Raw genomic sequence first — 17576 nt, forward strand, 5'->3', positions numbered from 1 at the left:
CCTTTTGATGTGTGATATGACATTATGTAAAAATGATCTACATTTTCAGACATTATCTAAAAATATCTAAATCAGGGGGGATCAATTATGGGATCATGCTTTTCTGCCTTGGCAAATATGGCCAGCAAAGGGGGCATAGATGCACAGATGATTGATTGCTAGGTAAACGTGTTTCTATTTGTTATGGTCACAAATTTGCCAGCGCTCCATTGAGAAGGCGCTGTGTTCAGGTCGCAGTCTCCCCTGGAGGCGTGGGTTCGAATCCCACTTCTGACAGAATTATTATGTTTACAATAATTTCCTTGGGATAAATAAATGATCTATCTGTCTATAAATGCACCACACAACTTTTAGGCAGTTGTGGCCTTGTGGTTAGGGTACTGGACTAGTAATCGAAAGGTCACTGGTTCAAACCCTGCCACTGTTGGGCCCTTGAGCAAGGCCCTACTGCTCAGATTGTATACTGTAATGTAGGTCGCTTTGGATAAAGGCGTCTGCTAAATGCTGAAAATGTAAATTATGTTGGCTCACAGTCCGATCTGTTTTTTTTGCTGGCATATGAAGCCAGCACATACTGTACATCTCCTTTTATCTCTTATTGCTCATGCTGGTCAAAGTTGGTGAAGTGGAATAGAGTGCCACTTGTGCATTGCCATCCCCTGCTTGTAGTCGCAGGGGCTCTGAGTAGCTTGCTATATTGTGACAACTAGTTTACATTTTCTGCGCTACCTCTTTTTTATCCACTTTTTTTTATTTGTTGCAGGCTGGTAATGTTTTTGTGACCTTAATTTGTTACTTTGTGTCTGTTTTTGCTTCACCACTTCATTTTCCCATTGGCGTTTTGGTTGTGGCTTCTGGGCCACAGTACTGTTCTACTTTGGTTAAGCAGCCTGCAAACTGGGTTCACTTTCAGTTTTTGCAGGATACACCTGCTACACCTGGCACCCCAGTGGCAGGGCACAATCTGTCCGCATTACAACTTTTCACAAATTGGTCAGCTAAAACGCTGAGAATTAATAAATCATTCAACAATATTCTTTTTATTGCATTTTACAAAAAATTTCCCAGAAATGCAGTTTGTACAAGGCAGATCTATTTTAAGGTGGTTCTAGGATTACATCTAACCATCTGTACACGTTTCCTCTAAACAGAAACTATAACAAAACATTAGGACCACTTGTCTAATATGGTGTCAAAACAGCTCTCACCTGCTAAGACATGGACTCCACAAGTCATTTGAAGGAGTCCTGTTGTATCTTTTACCAGGACATTACCAAAAATTCCTTTAGATTTGGTGTGTTGGACTGTCCTGCATCCTAATTCCATCTCTTTCACAGATAAATAATGTTTATGTGCCCAAAATGTAATATATACAGGTAATAAACACCGATCAGCCATAACATAAAAAAGATCCTTGTTTCTACACTCACTGTCCATTTTATCAGCTCCACTTACCATATAGAAGCACTTTGTAGTTCTACAATTACTTACTGTAGTTCATCTGTTTCTCTAGATGCTTTTTAAGCCCCATGTCATACTGTTCTTCAATGGTCAGGACTCTCCCAGGACCACTACAGACCAGGTATTATTTAGGTGGTGGATCATTCTCAGCACTGCAGTGACACTGGCATGGTGGTGTGTTAGTGTGTGTTGTGCTGGTATGAGTGGATAAGACACAGCAGCGCTGATGGAGTTTTTAAACACCTCACTGTCACTGCTGGACTGAGAATAGTCCAACAACTAAAAATATCCAGCCAACAGCGCCCCATGGGCAGCGTCCTGTGACCACTGATGGAGATCTAGAAGATCTAGAAGAACCAACTCAAACAGCAGCAATAGATGAGCGATCGTCTCTGACTTTACATCTACAAGGTCGACCAGCTAGGTAGGAGTGGCTAATAGAGTGGACAGTGAGTGAACATGGTGTTTAAAAACCCCATCAGCGCTGCTGTGTCTTATCCACTCATACCACTGCAGTGCTGAGAATGATCAACCACCTAAATAATACCTGTTCTGTGATGGTCCTGTGGGGGTCCTGACCATTGAAGAACGGGGAGAAAGCAGGTTAAAAAGGTATGTAGAGAAACAGATGGACTACAGTCAGTAATTGTAGAACTACAAAGTGCTTCTATATGGTACGTGGAGCTAATAAAATGGACAGTGTGTGTAGAAACAAGGAGGTGGTTTTAATGTTATGGCATCGTGACAACTAACAAGGAATTACAAACCAAATGTCAATAAAATGGAGACATACTGTATTTGCTCATCCTAAAGCTGGGACAGGAGCATGTTTACCACTGTCTTACCTTACCTGTTTTACCCAAAGTTAAATGACACATTAGAACTTTTTGATTTCGCATTTGGTGTTTATTCCATCATTAACCAGAATTTTTATTTGACACCAGTAATTGAGGCCCATCTCCTTATCAACCATTTAAGGTTTGTTCAGGCAGCTGCAAGGTACAGATAAGAAAGCATGCAAGAAGGGTGAGAAGCAAAACAAGGTACTAATCTTACCACTTTTTAGCTGAGTCACACAACGCATTATGATGTTTCAGATGTTTTAAACTGTACACGTTTAACTTTAACAATATCCACAGCATTAATAATACATGAATTTAATTGCAGTGTTATAACTCTAAATATCATTCAGTACTTGAAATTCTCACAAGCATTAAAAAAATCAATTGTAGGTCAAGTGGAGGACAACCATGCATACTCTCTGAAAGTCAGTGCTGACACATACTTAACAATAGCAATTTTACATGTTGGTGTTAGATTCTTACTTTAATATGGTAAGAGGCATTAGACTGTCTTATACCAACTCTTTTTCACTCTTGCAACATTCACACTTAGGTTCACCAGCCATAACATTAAAACCACCACCTTGTTTCTACACTCACTGTCTATTTTATCAGCTCCACTTACCATATAGAAGCACTTTGTAGTTCTACAATTACTGACTGTAGTCCATCTGTTTCTCTGCATACTGTTTTAGCCTGCTTTAACTTTGTTCTTTAATAGTCAGGACCACCACAGGACCCCCACAGAGCAGGTATTATTTAGGTGGTGGATGATTCTCAGCACTGTAGTGACACTGACATGGTGGTGGTGTGTTAGTGTGTGTTGTGCTGGTATAAGTGGATCAGACACAGCAGCGCTGCTGGAGTTTTTAAATATCGTGTCCACTCACTGTCCACTCTATTAGACACTCCTACCTGGTTGGTCCACCTTGTAGATGTAAAGTCAGAGACAATCGCTCATCTATTGCTGCTGTTTTGAGTTGGTCATCTTCTAGACCTTCATCAGTGGTCACAGGACGCTGCCCACAGGGCGCTGTTGGCTGGTTATTTTTGGTTGGTGGACTATTCTTAGGCCAGCAGTGACAATGAGGTGTTTAAAAACTCCATCAGCACTGCTGTGTTTTATCCACTCGTACCAGCACAACACACACTCCACCATCACGTCATTGTCACTGCAGTGCTGAGAACGATCCACCACCTAAATAATACCTGCTCTGTAGTGGTTCTGGGAGAGTCCTGACCATTGAAGAACAGCATGAAAGGGGGCTATCTAAACATGCAGAGAAACAGATGGACTACTGTCAGTAATTGTAGAACTACAAAGTGCTTCTTTATGGTAAGTGGAGCTGATAAAATGAACAGTGAGTGTAGAAACAAGGAGGTGGTTTTAATGTTATGGCTGATGTATATTACCATTACCATACAGATTAACTTTATGGGCATCTTGGAGAAAACCAAGAGCAAGATGTCACACAACCATGCAAAAGTGCAACCGGGTTGGTCAGAGCAGAGACTCACACAACGCACGTGGGGTGGATGTTCTACCTGGAACACACCTGTACCACACTTATCTGTCCTTAAATACTCAAAAAAAACTACATTGGACATGCCAATTATGCAATCCTTGTTCATGTCATCAAACATAATCAATAGCACATGGGAGGCAGAGGGAATTACCTGTCAATGTACTCCCTACTTTTTGCACTGTCGCCCTGACTATGACACATTAAAGAATGAACATAACAAGGTGTTAATTCCAAGGTCTAAACCAAGCTGAAACCACATTGGACCTTTGCCCAGAATGGCTCCCACCCCTTACTAATTCTTTACTGCCCGAGGAGGGTGGTGGACATTTAAATGCTGCCATGCAGTGATGTGTAAAGTCTGTGCAAGGTCACCACACCGGGAGGAGACTGCTTTTTCAAGGACAACCCTTTAATAAAATAAAACGGCACTGAAACAGTAAAATAGGGGGCTGGTACAACTTGGGTAACAAATCAGTATGCTCCAATCTGTCTTAGACCCCAGGTGCAGATACATTTGACCCCTCGATGCTTCAGGGACCAATACCCACAAGTCTGCCTCACATAAAGCCTGATCATAGGACATAGATACCCCCAGTCAGCTGGTGAGACACAATCTGGAGACAATCTCCTAATCTGGCATTTAACATGGTGCCATGGACCCATCTTACCCTACATAAGTCATCAACTCTCACCACTGTACATACTGCTCCTTCAGCCTTGGGGGCCTTTATCACCTGATAGACCACTAGGCTCCAAAGATTTTAAATTTTATATGCATTCATGTGCACTGCGGTCATGTAGATACACCATCTGACCCTCTTTTAGTGATGCATCCTTTATATGTTGGTCCCGTCTTCATTTTTGCCGCTCAGCTGCAATCCTTGGCTGCACTTTAGCCACCTCAGGCATTCCCAGGAATGCCACCTGGCTCTGGCCCTCGCTATGAGGAAATCAACTGGCAGTCGTGGTTCATGACCAAACATGAGAATGTAAGGCGATTACCTAGTGATCTGATGTGGTGTACAATTATAACAGTATTTGACTTAAAAGAAGATAAGGTGCATAGAAGATTAAAGCATACACATTGACTATTTCCTGTCGTATGATAAAGACTAGTCAGATACTTCACAATGCCATACAGCACCCCTGCCATACCAGCTTAGTGGTATGTTCCACCCCTTGATGGCCATGCCGTTGATGGAGCTCTCTCAACATATTCTCATGCAAGGCCACAGTCAAAACCAACAGCATTTTCTCCTCCCCAATCTCGGTGGAAGACTTGTTGGTAATGCAATCCACTGGCGCAGCAGCACCACAACCAACTTAGTAAGCTGCTGCCATTCTTCTATGCTGAGCCACCTTTTCAACCTCCACAAAGCCAAAACCTCTTTAATAATTGGATCCACTTCCTGCAAAGCAATAAGATCAATAGTGGTGTAAATAAGCAATGCAGAAATTGCTGCCCTACAGGGGCCCCCAGCTCCCACCTTGGAGTTTGATAAAGTTCTAGCATGACAATACTAGGAAGCACATAAACATAAAGCAACATAAAGAATTGAAACCAGTCACATACTTTTGCAAAAGAGCAATAGTGCTTTTATTACGTTGTCCTGAGTGGTATTTTATCTCAAGTTGTACAGCCCACCATTGTTTAGAGGCATCCAGGTTGGCTGATCACAAATGACTGAGAGTACTGTATTATCATCAATATACACCATGCACCTATGGCCCCAAAGGAACTCCCTAAATTTCTTGGTCATAGCCCACTTACCCACTACCTTAATTTAATTAAGTCTGAACTAAAACTCATTCAAAGAATGAAAAAAATCCAAAAATCCTTTGAGTTTTGAAAGTGGACTTTTTCACTACATGTTCTATACACCGATCAGCCATAACATTATACCACCTCCTTTCTACACACACTGTCCATTTTATCAGCTTCACTTACCATAAAGAAGCACTTTGTAGTTCTACAATTAATGACTGTAGTCCATTTATTTCTCTACATACTTTTTTAGCCTGCTTTCACGCTGTTCTTCAATGGTCAGAACCGCCACAGGACCACTACAGAGCAGGTATTATTTAGGTGGTGGATGATTCTCAGCACTGCAGTGACACTGACATGGTGGTGGTGTGTTAGTGTGTGTTGTGCTGGTATGAGTGGATTAGACACAGCAGTGCTGATGGAGTTTTTAAACACCTCACTGTCACTGCTGGACTGAGAATAATCCACCAACCAAAAATATCCAGTAAACAGTGCCCCATGGGCAGCGTCCTGTGACCACTGATGAAGGTCTAGAAGATGACCAACTCAAACAGCAGCAATAGATGAGCGATCGTTTCTGACATCTACAAGGTGGACCAACTAGGTAGGAGTCTCTAATAGAGTGGACAGTGAGTGGACACGATATTTAATAACTCCAGCACCATGTTGGTGTCACTGCAGAGCTGAGATTAATCCACCACCTAAATAATACCTGCTCAGTGGGGGTCCTGACCATTGAAGAACAGGGTGAAAGCAGGCTTAAAAAAGTATGTACAGAAACATATGGACTACAGTCAGTAATTGTAGAACTACAAAGTGCTCCTATATGGTAAGTGGAGCTGATAAAATAAACAGTGAGTGTAGAAACAAGGAGTTGGCTGATCAGTGTATGTGTGTTTTTAATAATAATTCAGCTTTTCTTCTTTATCTTGTTTATGAGCGTTATTATTATTGTTAGCATTATTATTATTAGCTGCTGAAAGGAAACATTCGGCTAAAGGTGGGCGGGGTTGTTGCAGTATAGGAAGAGTGGGTCGGTAAATACTGCGCTGAAGAAAGTTGCAGTGGAGACTCTCTGACAGGGCTACACGCACGCGCACACACACACACACACGTGCACGCGCGCTTGGAGCGGAGACTTGCGGGTCGTACAGGACCTTGTACAGTGTGTGATAGTATGATGATTCTCTTCACGCAACTGCTTAGCAGAGTACTTGCAGAGTAATGTCGGCACCATGTAATCTACCACCAGATGTTCTATTCGAAACAGTGTTTGAGTTCGCCTTCAAAAATGCATTTGTTTCGGAGTTACAATTATCAAGTCTTTCCTGACCGCTATTCCGTGGAGAAATCGGCAATACGGGGTATCAGCTGGGTAAGTTCATGCGTTGTAATACAGTATGTTAGTAGTTCAAGTAAAAGAGTCATATATTTATTCCTGCCTGCAAAAAAACAACAACAACATGTTAGTGTTTAACTAATGTTTTAGTTAAATTTGGACTGACTTTAAGAAACTCTGGACTAAGTTTTAAAGATAAGACACAGGTGTTCTACTAGGGTTGCCAACCGTCCCGTAAAATACGGAATCGTTCCTTATTGGAAACTAAACGTCGCGTTCAGTATTGAACTGATACTTTGTTCTGTATTTTTATTAATGGGAGAGAAATGCTGCAGATTAGACTGAGACAGGCCAATATGTATGAAACAGAAGGAAACTGCTGCTACTGTGGGAATTAGAAAGCGTTTGGTTACGGTATTAAGTAGGGATGCACCGATCCAACTTTTTCAGTTCCGATACCGATCCGATACATTTGTTGAATTAATAAACCGTATACTTTATCATGTGGGAAAGACTTAAGGCATCAGGATTGACTTAAACATTACTAAGTTTGCAAAACAAAATATAATTAACACAGATATAAATGTACTGAACTGCTATTTATTTGTCAATAAAATAATAAACAATTGTGCAGGACCTTGGCACAGCATTCAAATTCAAAATAAAAAAAGTTAAAATATTTTCTTAAATATTTCTTCTTAAAATATTTTAAAATAAATTACATTTATCAGCTGAATCTGAAGTACAGTAATCCCTCCTCGATCGCGGGGGTTGCGCCCCCCGAAAGGTGAAAATCCGCGAAGTAAAAACCATGTGTTTATATGGTTATTTTTATATGTTTTAAGCCCTTATAAACCCTCCCACACTGTTATAAACATTTCCCATACAGTTATAAAGCATAAAGCGGAATCTAATGCTTCTCGAACAATTTAATTCAGTCTTCATCAGATAGCATTTTATTTTAGGTGCAGCAGATCCAGAATAAAGATTGGCATCGGGGTTGATGTGCAATGAATAAAGAAGTACAATTAAACAATTGGGGAGATACAACAAGTGCAATCACAATTCACAATTTAAAAATGACATTACCTACTTGTAATTTACTTGTAACTTATATGATTTCCCCCCCTTTGTACTGTAGATACTTGCTTGATGTTTAAATTTGGTCTGGGTGGCCCTAATTCTTTAGTTGTTAATTTATCCTGATTACACGATGGAGTTGCTCCGAACTGAGGTAATGGTAGTCATGGTGACGAGATCGCGACACCAGGTTATGTGTGACGCAAGCACGTAAGTGTGAGCCCTCCCGGAACCCATTCAGATTGTATTGCAGCGCCTGCAGTTCAAAAAAAAAAAGCCTTAATATGAGAGTCTATGAGAGCAATCCGAGGCGATTTTCAATCAGACTGAAATCGCCCCAAAGGGGCGGTACTGTGCAGAACACAACTCGACGCTGATTGGACTACGATATTCAGAGGCAAGACAGACTGTCCAGAACAGTCACAGCTGTGATAGAAACATTTCTTCCCTTTCGCCCTTTGGTGGTGCATCGCCCGATCGCCCTAAGGAACGAGCCGTCCCTGTCCAAATATCACTTGTCTCTCTCTTGGCATCTCACACTTCTCTTGTCAGTGACAAGTTGGCACTTTTTTCTAAGTGGAATCTTGATCATGCGGGAGATGGGGGTGGACTCACCTACCAATCAGATGGGTATATTAATTGGTCAAGGGTTTAAAATGACCATGGGGCTATGATACTCCTTAAGTGGAACAGTACTAAAGTAGCCTGTAAGCATTTGCATTTTAATAATAATAGAACTATATTTTGTTGTTGTTTTGCTTACAAGAAAATATGCTGCATTACTAATCTATACCTTGACTACTGATAATAATAATAATAATAGCATGTGCATAAAATCAGCCACATAACAAACACCAGTGTGTTTAACCCTTCGTTTATTGGAATATTTAACTTATTACTTAGATTCACGGACTGGAGTAAAGTCGGTTCAGCCAAATCATCCTGAGTCCAGTCAGCCAGTCAGCCAGTCAGAGGACTCATAAGATCCGGGTTAATTGAGATATCGGACTCGTGATTTCTGATTCAGTACAAAGATTCGAATCATTAACCCGGGTGATTCAGGAATGGCCCAGCTCTAGAAAGCGTAGTGTTTTTCATTGTCCTTGCAGGGTGTGTGTACTCTGGCCAAGAAGACGCGCCTATTAATAGCTTATTGTGTATTGTCTTCCTCGAGGTTTTGTCCCAGGCAATTTGGAAAGGAATGCACTAAAGGTTTTGCAAAGGAAGACAACACACTGTTAGTATTTCTGAAGGTTTGCATCTGTTTTAAAGCTTAACAATTCTCAAGGCACACTGACAGTTTGCAAACATTATTTAATCCAAACTAATATAAAGTATGTAAACATTTGTTTTATTATTATTGTTATTATAAAGCTCTGAAATTTATTGACACAATACACCGACCAGCCATAACATTAAAACCACCTCCTTGTTTCTACACTCACTGTCCATTTTGTCAGCTCCACTTACCTTTGTAACTTTGTACAACTTTGTAGTTCTACAATTACTGACTGTTGTCCATCTGTTTCTCTGCATGCTTTGTTAGCCCCCTTTCATGCTGTTCTTCAATGGTCAGGACTAGGGATGCATCAATACCATTTTTTCCCAACCGAGTACAAGTACAAGTACATGTATTTTTGTACTTGCTGATACCGATACCGATAACAATACCTATTGGATCAGATATCTGACATGCTAGAAAACTCGATCCGGTCGCCGAGCGCTCGGCGAGCCGGTCAGATCGAGTTGTTGGATAGTTCACACTTAGCGATCGAGAGCCGAGTTTTGATCGCCGAGCGAACGCCGAGTTGCTCCCTAGCCGGCAAATCTAGCACCGACCAGTCGCAGAGCGAAAATCAGGGCAAAAATCATGTAGTGTGAACTAGGCATAACGCAGCAACGTGCACTAGGCACACGGTATCGGATGTTTAGTATCGGAGCCTCGTTTGCGAGTACGTACAAGTTAATGAGCGCGGTATTGGGCAAATACCCGATACCAGTATCGGTACTCATGCATCTCTACTCAGGACTCTCCCAGGACCACTATAGAGTAGGTTTTATTCAGGTGGTGGATCATTCTCAGCACTGCAGTGACAACGACATGATGGTGATGCGTTGTGTGTGTTGTGCTGGTATTAGTGGATCAGACAGAGCACTGTCACTGTCACTGCTGGACTGAGAATAGTCCACCAACCAAAAATATCCAGCCAACAGCTCCCTGTGGGCAGCATCCTATGACCACTGATGAAGGTCTAGAAGATGACCAACTCAAACAGCAGCAATAGATGAGCGATCGTCTCTGACTTTACATCTACAAGGTGGACCAACTAGGTAGGAGTGTCTAATAGAGTGGACGGTGAATGGACCTGACCATTGAAGAACAGCATGAAAGGGGGCTAACAAAGCATGCAGAGTAACAGATGGACTACAGTCAGTAATTGTAGAACTACAAAGTGCTTCTATATGGTAAGTGGAGCTGATAACATGGACAGTGTGTGTAGAAACAGGAGGTGGTTTTAATGTTATGGCTGATCGGTGTATATATGAATAATACTGTATATATTAACATCATAATAAAATAACTTTGCCTATTTCGTCTAGAGTAATGATATATAGAGTCCAGACCTTACTGAAGTGGGCACGCAACATACAGGGTGAAGGCCCTCTCATACAGCCATGAACTGGAACTTAAAGTGTGCATCGTCAGGTTTTCACTGTGGAAGGACGTAACACAGAAACTGAGCAAAAATGAAATTGATGCAGTGTTTGAGCATGATGCCTAAACGGAGAACACCAGTGATGCCAACGTGTGATTGTAATCATGATTTGGAACTAAAGCAGTGTTGACAAAAGGCTGAGTCTTTGAGGAGGAAAGATAGGCAGAGGATAACATGTTTATCGACCAATGTGTGAGGACATTATTGAAATGTTTAAAAACATATTCCTCAAACAAAGATTGAAAGGGTTCTCATATTTCTCCCTCTTCAGTGCATAATATAAATAAACGATTCAAGGAGCACCTGTGATCCCTCAGACGCCAGAGCATCAAGAACTATTATTTATCAACAGCTGATAAAACTACAGGCAAGGGATTACTTTGGCAAACTACTATCAAGCACCACGATACACAGAACTGGAAAATTCTGATTACTTACAATGGAGGAATCTGTGTATGCATATTGAAAGCCAACAGGGGTAAAATGAATGCTTACTGTATCATGACTAATGCCAAGTTCACACTACACGACTTTCCAAGTCGTCAGGTCACTGTACAGTTCACACTACACGACTGGATCTCTTGTAATCGGGAGTCTTTCAAGTCGGTGTGGCTTTTACACTACACGACTGATCGGTGATAGGGGGCTTCACACTACACGATCTATCACCAACTGGAATCACAGGCGAGCTTCTCTGGTCTCCCAAACTCAAACTACGTTTTTGTCACGAAAACAAATGTGAGAAGTGACGAAGGTTTAATGATACCACGTTCAAAAATGCACGTCAACAAGTAGCGAGCGATCAAAGTTGTTTGTGCGCTGATGTGCAGCGTAAAATCAAAGAGAAAAATAAATGAATCTGAGTGGATTTGGCAACGCGAACAGCAGGGGTTGTTTTGTTCTGTAGCGAGTTGGAGGTTAATAATTTTGGTATTATGGTTTGGCATGGACAATAAGTTCACAAATATTGTAAAGCTTGTGTGTGTGCTGATGTATTCTGATAGAAACTATATTATCCCCCTCACCGCACTCATTGCCAGTCGCAACCGACTGATCCAGATATTCAACATGCTAGATATCTCTCCTCAGACCTGCTTGGATCGAGTTGTTGAGTAGTTCACACATAGCGATTGAGAGCCGAGTTTAGATCGTCGAACGAACGCCGAGTTACTCCCGAGCTGCCACATCTAGCGGTGACCAGTCGGCAAGTGAAAATCAGGGCAAAAATCATGTAGTGTGAACTGGGCATTAGATTTCTACCAGTCACTCTGATACTTATAACAGTCATCTGCAAACCTGTATATCAGAGTGCTGGTTTCTTCTATCTATGTATGAAGCTGTTGGCTCAGACTGTGGACCTAAGGACGTGAGGTTTGAATTGTGCCTGTGGCTCTGTACACAGAACTGTACCACTGCTTACCTCTATTCAGTCCAGCGTCAACTGAGACACCAGTTGTGTTAGGGCTAATTACAGTCATAGTAGACATGGTACAGTTTTTTAGAAACTGAGTAGGTGTTGTTATCATTTCTGCTTGAAGACTCAAGTTCTTAATCAGGTGTTTCAGGTATCTTCCGCCAAAAAGAGGTGAACCAAAAATCTTCTGTTGTGAAATAAATGTACAATTAACTTACCACTATTTACCTTGACAGGAGTGATATCTGATCAGTAGGGTAGACTAGCATGACAGCAAACAGGTTGGTGTGGTCCATATCAAGTACAATCACCAGATAATGTAGTAAAGACCTGAAAAATAAAAGTAGGTAAACAAGACAGCAATACATACACCGATCAGCCTTTTTAAACCACTCACTGTCCATTTTATCAGCTCCATTTACCATATAGAAGCACTTTGTAGTTCTACAATTACTGACTGTAGTCCATCTATTTCTCTGCATGCTTTGTTAGCCCCCATTCATGCTGGTCAGGACTCTCCCAGGACCACCACAGAGCAGGTATTATTTAGGTGGTGGATCATTCTCAGCACTGCAGTAACAACGACATGATGGTGGTGCGTAGTGTGTGTTGTGCTGGTATGAGTGGATCAGACACAGCAGTGCTGCTGGAGTTTTTAAACACCTCACTGTCACTGCTGGACTGAGAATAGTCCACCAACCAAAAATATCCAGTCAACAGTGCCCCATGGGCAGCGTATTGTGACCACTGATGAAGGTCTAGAAGATGACCAACTCAAACAGCAGCGATAGATGAGCGATGGTCTCTGACTTTACATCTTCAAGGTGGACCAACTAGGTAGGAGTGTCTAATAGAGTGGACAGTGAGTGGACACGGTATTTAAAAACTCCAGCAGCGCTGCTGTGTCTGATCCACTCATACCAGCACAACACACACTAACACACCACCACCATGTCATTGTCACTACAGTGCTGAGAATGATCCACCACCTAAATAATACCTGCTCTGTGGTGGTCCTGTAAGGGTCTTGACCATTGAAGAACAGGGTAAAAGCAGGCTAAAAAAGTATGTAGATAAACAGATGGACTACAGAACTACAAAGTGCTTCTACATGGTAAGTGGAGCTGATAAAATGGAGAGTGAGTGTAGAAACAAGGAGGTGGTTTTAATGTTATGGCTGATCGGTGTATATCCTCATAGGTGAATGATAGAAAATTTATGAAATAAATAAAAGTCATTGTTATCTTCAAATTATTTTACCTTACTGGAAGAAGTTGTTTCCTAGTCCATATTGTTTATCATGACGCATTAGACATTTGATCAAATATACATTTTCACAGTACAATTATGCATTTTCTACAAATGACTTTTCTGTTACTTAAGTATTTAGTACCTTATACAAGGTATGTATAATGGTGATAGACTTGGCTTTCAAGTTGTTTTACTGCTGCTTTTTTGACAAATTTTTAACATACTTTTTAACAAAGACTTTTAAAGTGCAGGTTAAAAAATCTGAATAATGCAAACCTCTGTGCTGACTTCTTTAAATGTCACGTTTTCACTTAAGTCCCCTCTTTGTTTGAACCATTCCCAGAACAAAGTTTGAGTATATGATAATAGCAACCAAGCATTTCTGAAGACATTGGTGATCATCTTTAAAGAATTTTAGGACTGTTTCTAATCTACATAGCATTGGGCATCCTGCAAATATCACACCAAGTTCAAAGCTTGGCTATAACACCTGCTCGGGATAGCAAAAAATCTCACAGAAAGTAGGTAGCATTTGCCATAGCAGGCCAACAATCTTCATTAAGGCATTTGTATGAACGTTTTGTGAATAGATGAGATAAAAGTAGAACATTGAAATCCCAACACTGTTAAAAAGCACTAAACTAACATCAAAACCTGTTCCCTGTTCCCAGTTCCCAGTTCCCAGTAGGCAGTTGTAGCCTAGTGGTTAAGGTACTGGACCAGTAATCAGAAAGGAAATGTTGTTGCTGCTAAAAATAATCTACAGGTTTAAAAAAACAAAGATGGTTTGTTTATTTTGAGCTAAAACAGTATATGTTTGTATATTATTATTAGGTGGATTAAGATTAGACCACATTTTATGAGCAGCTAATGCAGACAGTACTTTTTATCAGCATTTTCAACTGTATATAAATGCCAATTCTGTAGTGTATTACAATAACAATCATTGATACTGATCTCAGAAATATTACACACAGACTCACTATTAAAATCTCTATATAAAGTACAATACATACATTAAGTACAGTATATCTCCTCAATTTTATTTATTTTGGTCACTCCTGCACTTTAATTGTAATATACACCGATCAGTCGTAACATTAAAACCACCTCCTTGTTTCTACACTCACTGTCCATTTTATCAGCTCCACTTACCATATAGAAGCACTTTGTAGTTCTACAATTACTGACTGTACTCCATCTGGACCTGCACTGAGGGCCTACTCACAAGAGCACCTTTCAGTGGCTAGGCTGTTCAGCCACTCCCCTTCAGACATAGCAGTCATGTCAAACTCAGTTACCCGAATAGTGGTTTCAGCTGCTTTTCACTTCGACATCTTGGACATTTAAACTAACTGATTGCTAACTTAATTGCCGTAGGATTGCTAGGACTGCCTCATAGTGCAAAATCAGTAAACGTGAGACACTTGAATGCTATGTGAATTTTGAATTTCACATCAAACTGCATGTTACTAGGGATGCACCGATCCGATATTAAGATCGGATATCGGTCCCGATATTACCAAAATGAGATGGATCGGATATCGGATAATTAAACCGATCCATGGGGCCGATATACGTTCACTTTAATTCGTTTGCGACGCATGCTAAGCCCATACAGGACGTGCTGCTGACGTATGGCGTATAACACAGACAAAAACAGCAACATGGAGTGAGCCAAAGAGTCAGCTGCATGGAGGTATTTCACTTGCTTGCTATGCTAACAAGTTCGATGGCAACATGTTTATTACTCAGGTTTAGCTGCTATATTTTATTTTGAATTACTGTTTGCACTAAATATTTACGGATAAGTTTATTTGAAAAAGTTATTTAAGCTACTACTGTTTTTCTCATTGTCAGCAGCTACATTATGGGTGTGTTCGAAAACCTAAGGAGCTGCCTTGCTGTCTTACTGTCTACATAAGCGGCCGCCTCAGTAGAGAGGATTCTAATAAGTCAACTCATAAATCAGGTTATTCGAACGCGTTACATAGCGATTCCATCGGGTTTAGGATTTAGCATCTTGCCATTAAAAACAATGAACTGAGGTAGCACAGCGCTAACGCTAACGTCAATATAACATTTCGCTTCATGTACCGATAACGGTTACATTTCCTGACAAGCTCGAACTTGCAAATAAAAACACTCGGTACAAGTTTATACAAGTTAAAAATCTGTAATATTTTATTTACGTTTGATAATAACTCCATTCGTTTCTCTGCCCCGTCAAGCTATGTTTATTTTTCTGTAAGAAAAGCGCATCCGACCCGCAATGAATGCTGGGATTGCTTTGGTCACCAAGGCAGCGTCGGATGCTTACTCGTTGAGTGAAAATAACACTGAAATATTAAGATGCCTGTTTATTATTTTATTGACAAATAAATAGCAGTTCAGTACATTTATATCTGTGTTAATTATATTTTGTTTTGCAAACTTAGTAATGTTTAAGTCGATCCTGATGCCTTTCCCACATAATAAAGTATACGGTTTATTAATTCAACAATGGTATCGGATCGGTATCGGGTATCGGCCGATATGCAAAGTATATGTATCGGATCGGTATCGGAACTGAAAAAGTTGGATCGGTGCATCCCTACATGTTACACAGGAAAAGGCTCATTTCATGGGCCGTGAATTAGATAGGGTCTTATTTATAATATTTTGTGAAGAGCAATATTACACAAATAAGAAATTCTTTTACAGATTAGATGGTGCTTTAGAAAAACTCATAAAATTACAACTATATTAGTGCAAATTTAAACAAAGGATAGAGTAATGTACACAATAAGCATGGTATTACTGTATTATTAATCAATAATTAACAGGCAACTTTCCTACAGCAGTAGCAATAAATGACAAACAAAGAACTCGAGCACTATAACAGTTTGCTAATGTTACTAATTACTGGTATTCAGCACATACACTGATCAGCCATAACATTAAAACCACCTTCTTGTTTCTACACTCACTGTCCATTTTATCAGCTCCACTTACCATATAGGAGCACTTTGTAGTTCTACAATGACTGACTGTAATCCATCTATTTCTCCACATACTTTGTTAGCCCCCTTTCATGCTGTTCTTGCCATTGTCACTGCAGTGCTGAGAATGACCCACCACCTATATAATAACTACTCTGTGGTGGTCCTGGGAGAGTCCTGACCATTGAAGAACAGCATGAAAAGGGGCTAACAAAGCATGCAGAGAAACAGATGGACTACCGTGAGTAATTGTGGAACTACAAAGTGCTTCTATATGGTCAGTGGAGCTAATGAAGTGGACAGTGAGTGTAGAAACAAAGAGGTGGTTTTAATGTTATGGCTGTTCAGTGTATATACACACTTATAATAATGAATTAAACACATTTTACACAAAGGACATTTATCATACAAAGCTTGGTAGTTTACTTCATAATTATGGCCATAGTTACAGATACAGCGGAATAGTTGATGCAGAAACACACTGATGTGGGATTAAGTCAGACACTGTGACAACATGTAACACCTTATCTAATTCCTCATAAAATATCAGATATAAACACATCCTGCCAACAAAAGCGGAAGTGTGAATTGCCGGTACTTAAGTAATTAGACAAGGTTTAGGTCAAGTGTAAGGACATTTTTGTCTATTTGCCTTATCTCTTGTGTGGCCTTGAGTAAGTTTAGCAAAGCCTTGCCACTTTTGGGCTGTTAGGACATTTCAGCCCTTATTGAAAAGCACAAAGAACCTAAAGTGCTGTCAGTCTTTTGCACTGGAAAGGCTCTACTGCATGGCCAGAAGTATGTGTACACCTGGTTTAGCAGGTGGGTTCACTATTTCAGCAACACTCATTGCTAACAGGTTGACAAAACTAACAGCCATGCATTCTCAGTAGACATATTTTTGCCTTATTAGAGCTGCCTCAATCAAGTGCTATTATTGTGAGGTGGAAACGTTACTGAAGCAATATACACAGACCAGGCATAACATTATGACCACTGACAGGTGAAGTGAATAACACTGATTATCTCTTCATCACGGCACCTGTTAGTGGGTGGGATATATTACGCGGCAAGTGAACATTTTATCCTCAAAGTTGATGTTTTAGAAGCAGGAAAAATGGGCAAGCGTAAAGATTTGAGCGAGTTTGACAAGAGCCAAATTGTGATGACTAGACGACTGGGTCAGAGCATCTCCAAAAC

The 17576-nt window shown here is 40.5% G+C and overlaps 1 protein-coding gene across 1 annotated transcript in view; it reads left to right on the forward strand.

The window, feature by feature from the left end:
• Window positions 1-6885: 6885 nt before the first annotated feature.
• rapgef3 (Rap guanine nucleotide exchange factor (GEF) 3) overlaps window positions 6886-17576 on the forward strand; it is a 57280-nt gene continuing 46589 nt past the window's right edge. The window contains exon 1 of the mRNA XM_063014957.1: window positions 6886-6969. Coding sequence (XP_062871027.1) covers window positions 6886-6969 — 84 coding nt within the window. The remainder of the gene's footprint in view (window positions 6970-17576) is intronic.

This window comes from Trichomycterus rosablanca, chromosome 19 (assembly GCF_030014385.1).
Source record: "Trichomycterus rosablanca isolate fTriRos1 chromosome 19, fTriRos1.hap1, whole genome shotgun sequence".
NCBI lineage: Eukaryota > Metazoa > Chordata > Actinopteri > Siluriformes > Trichomycteridae > Trichomycterus > Trichomycterus rosablanca.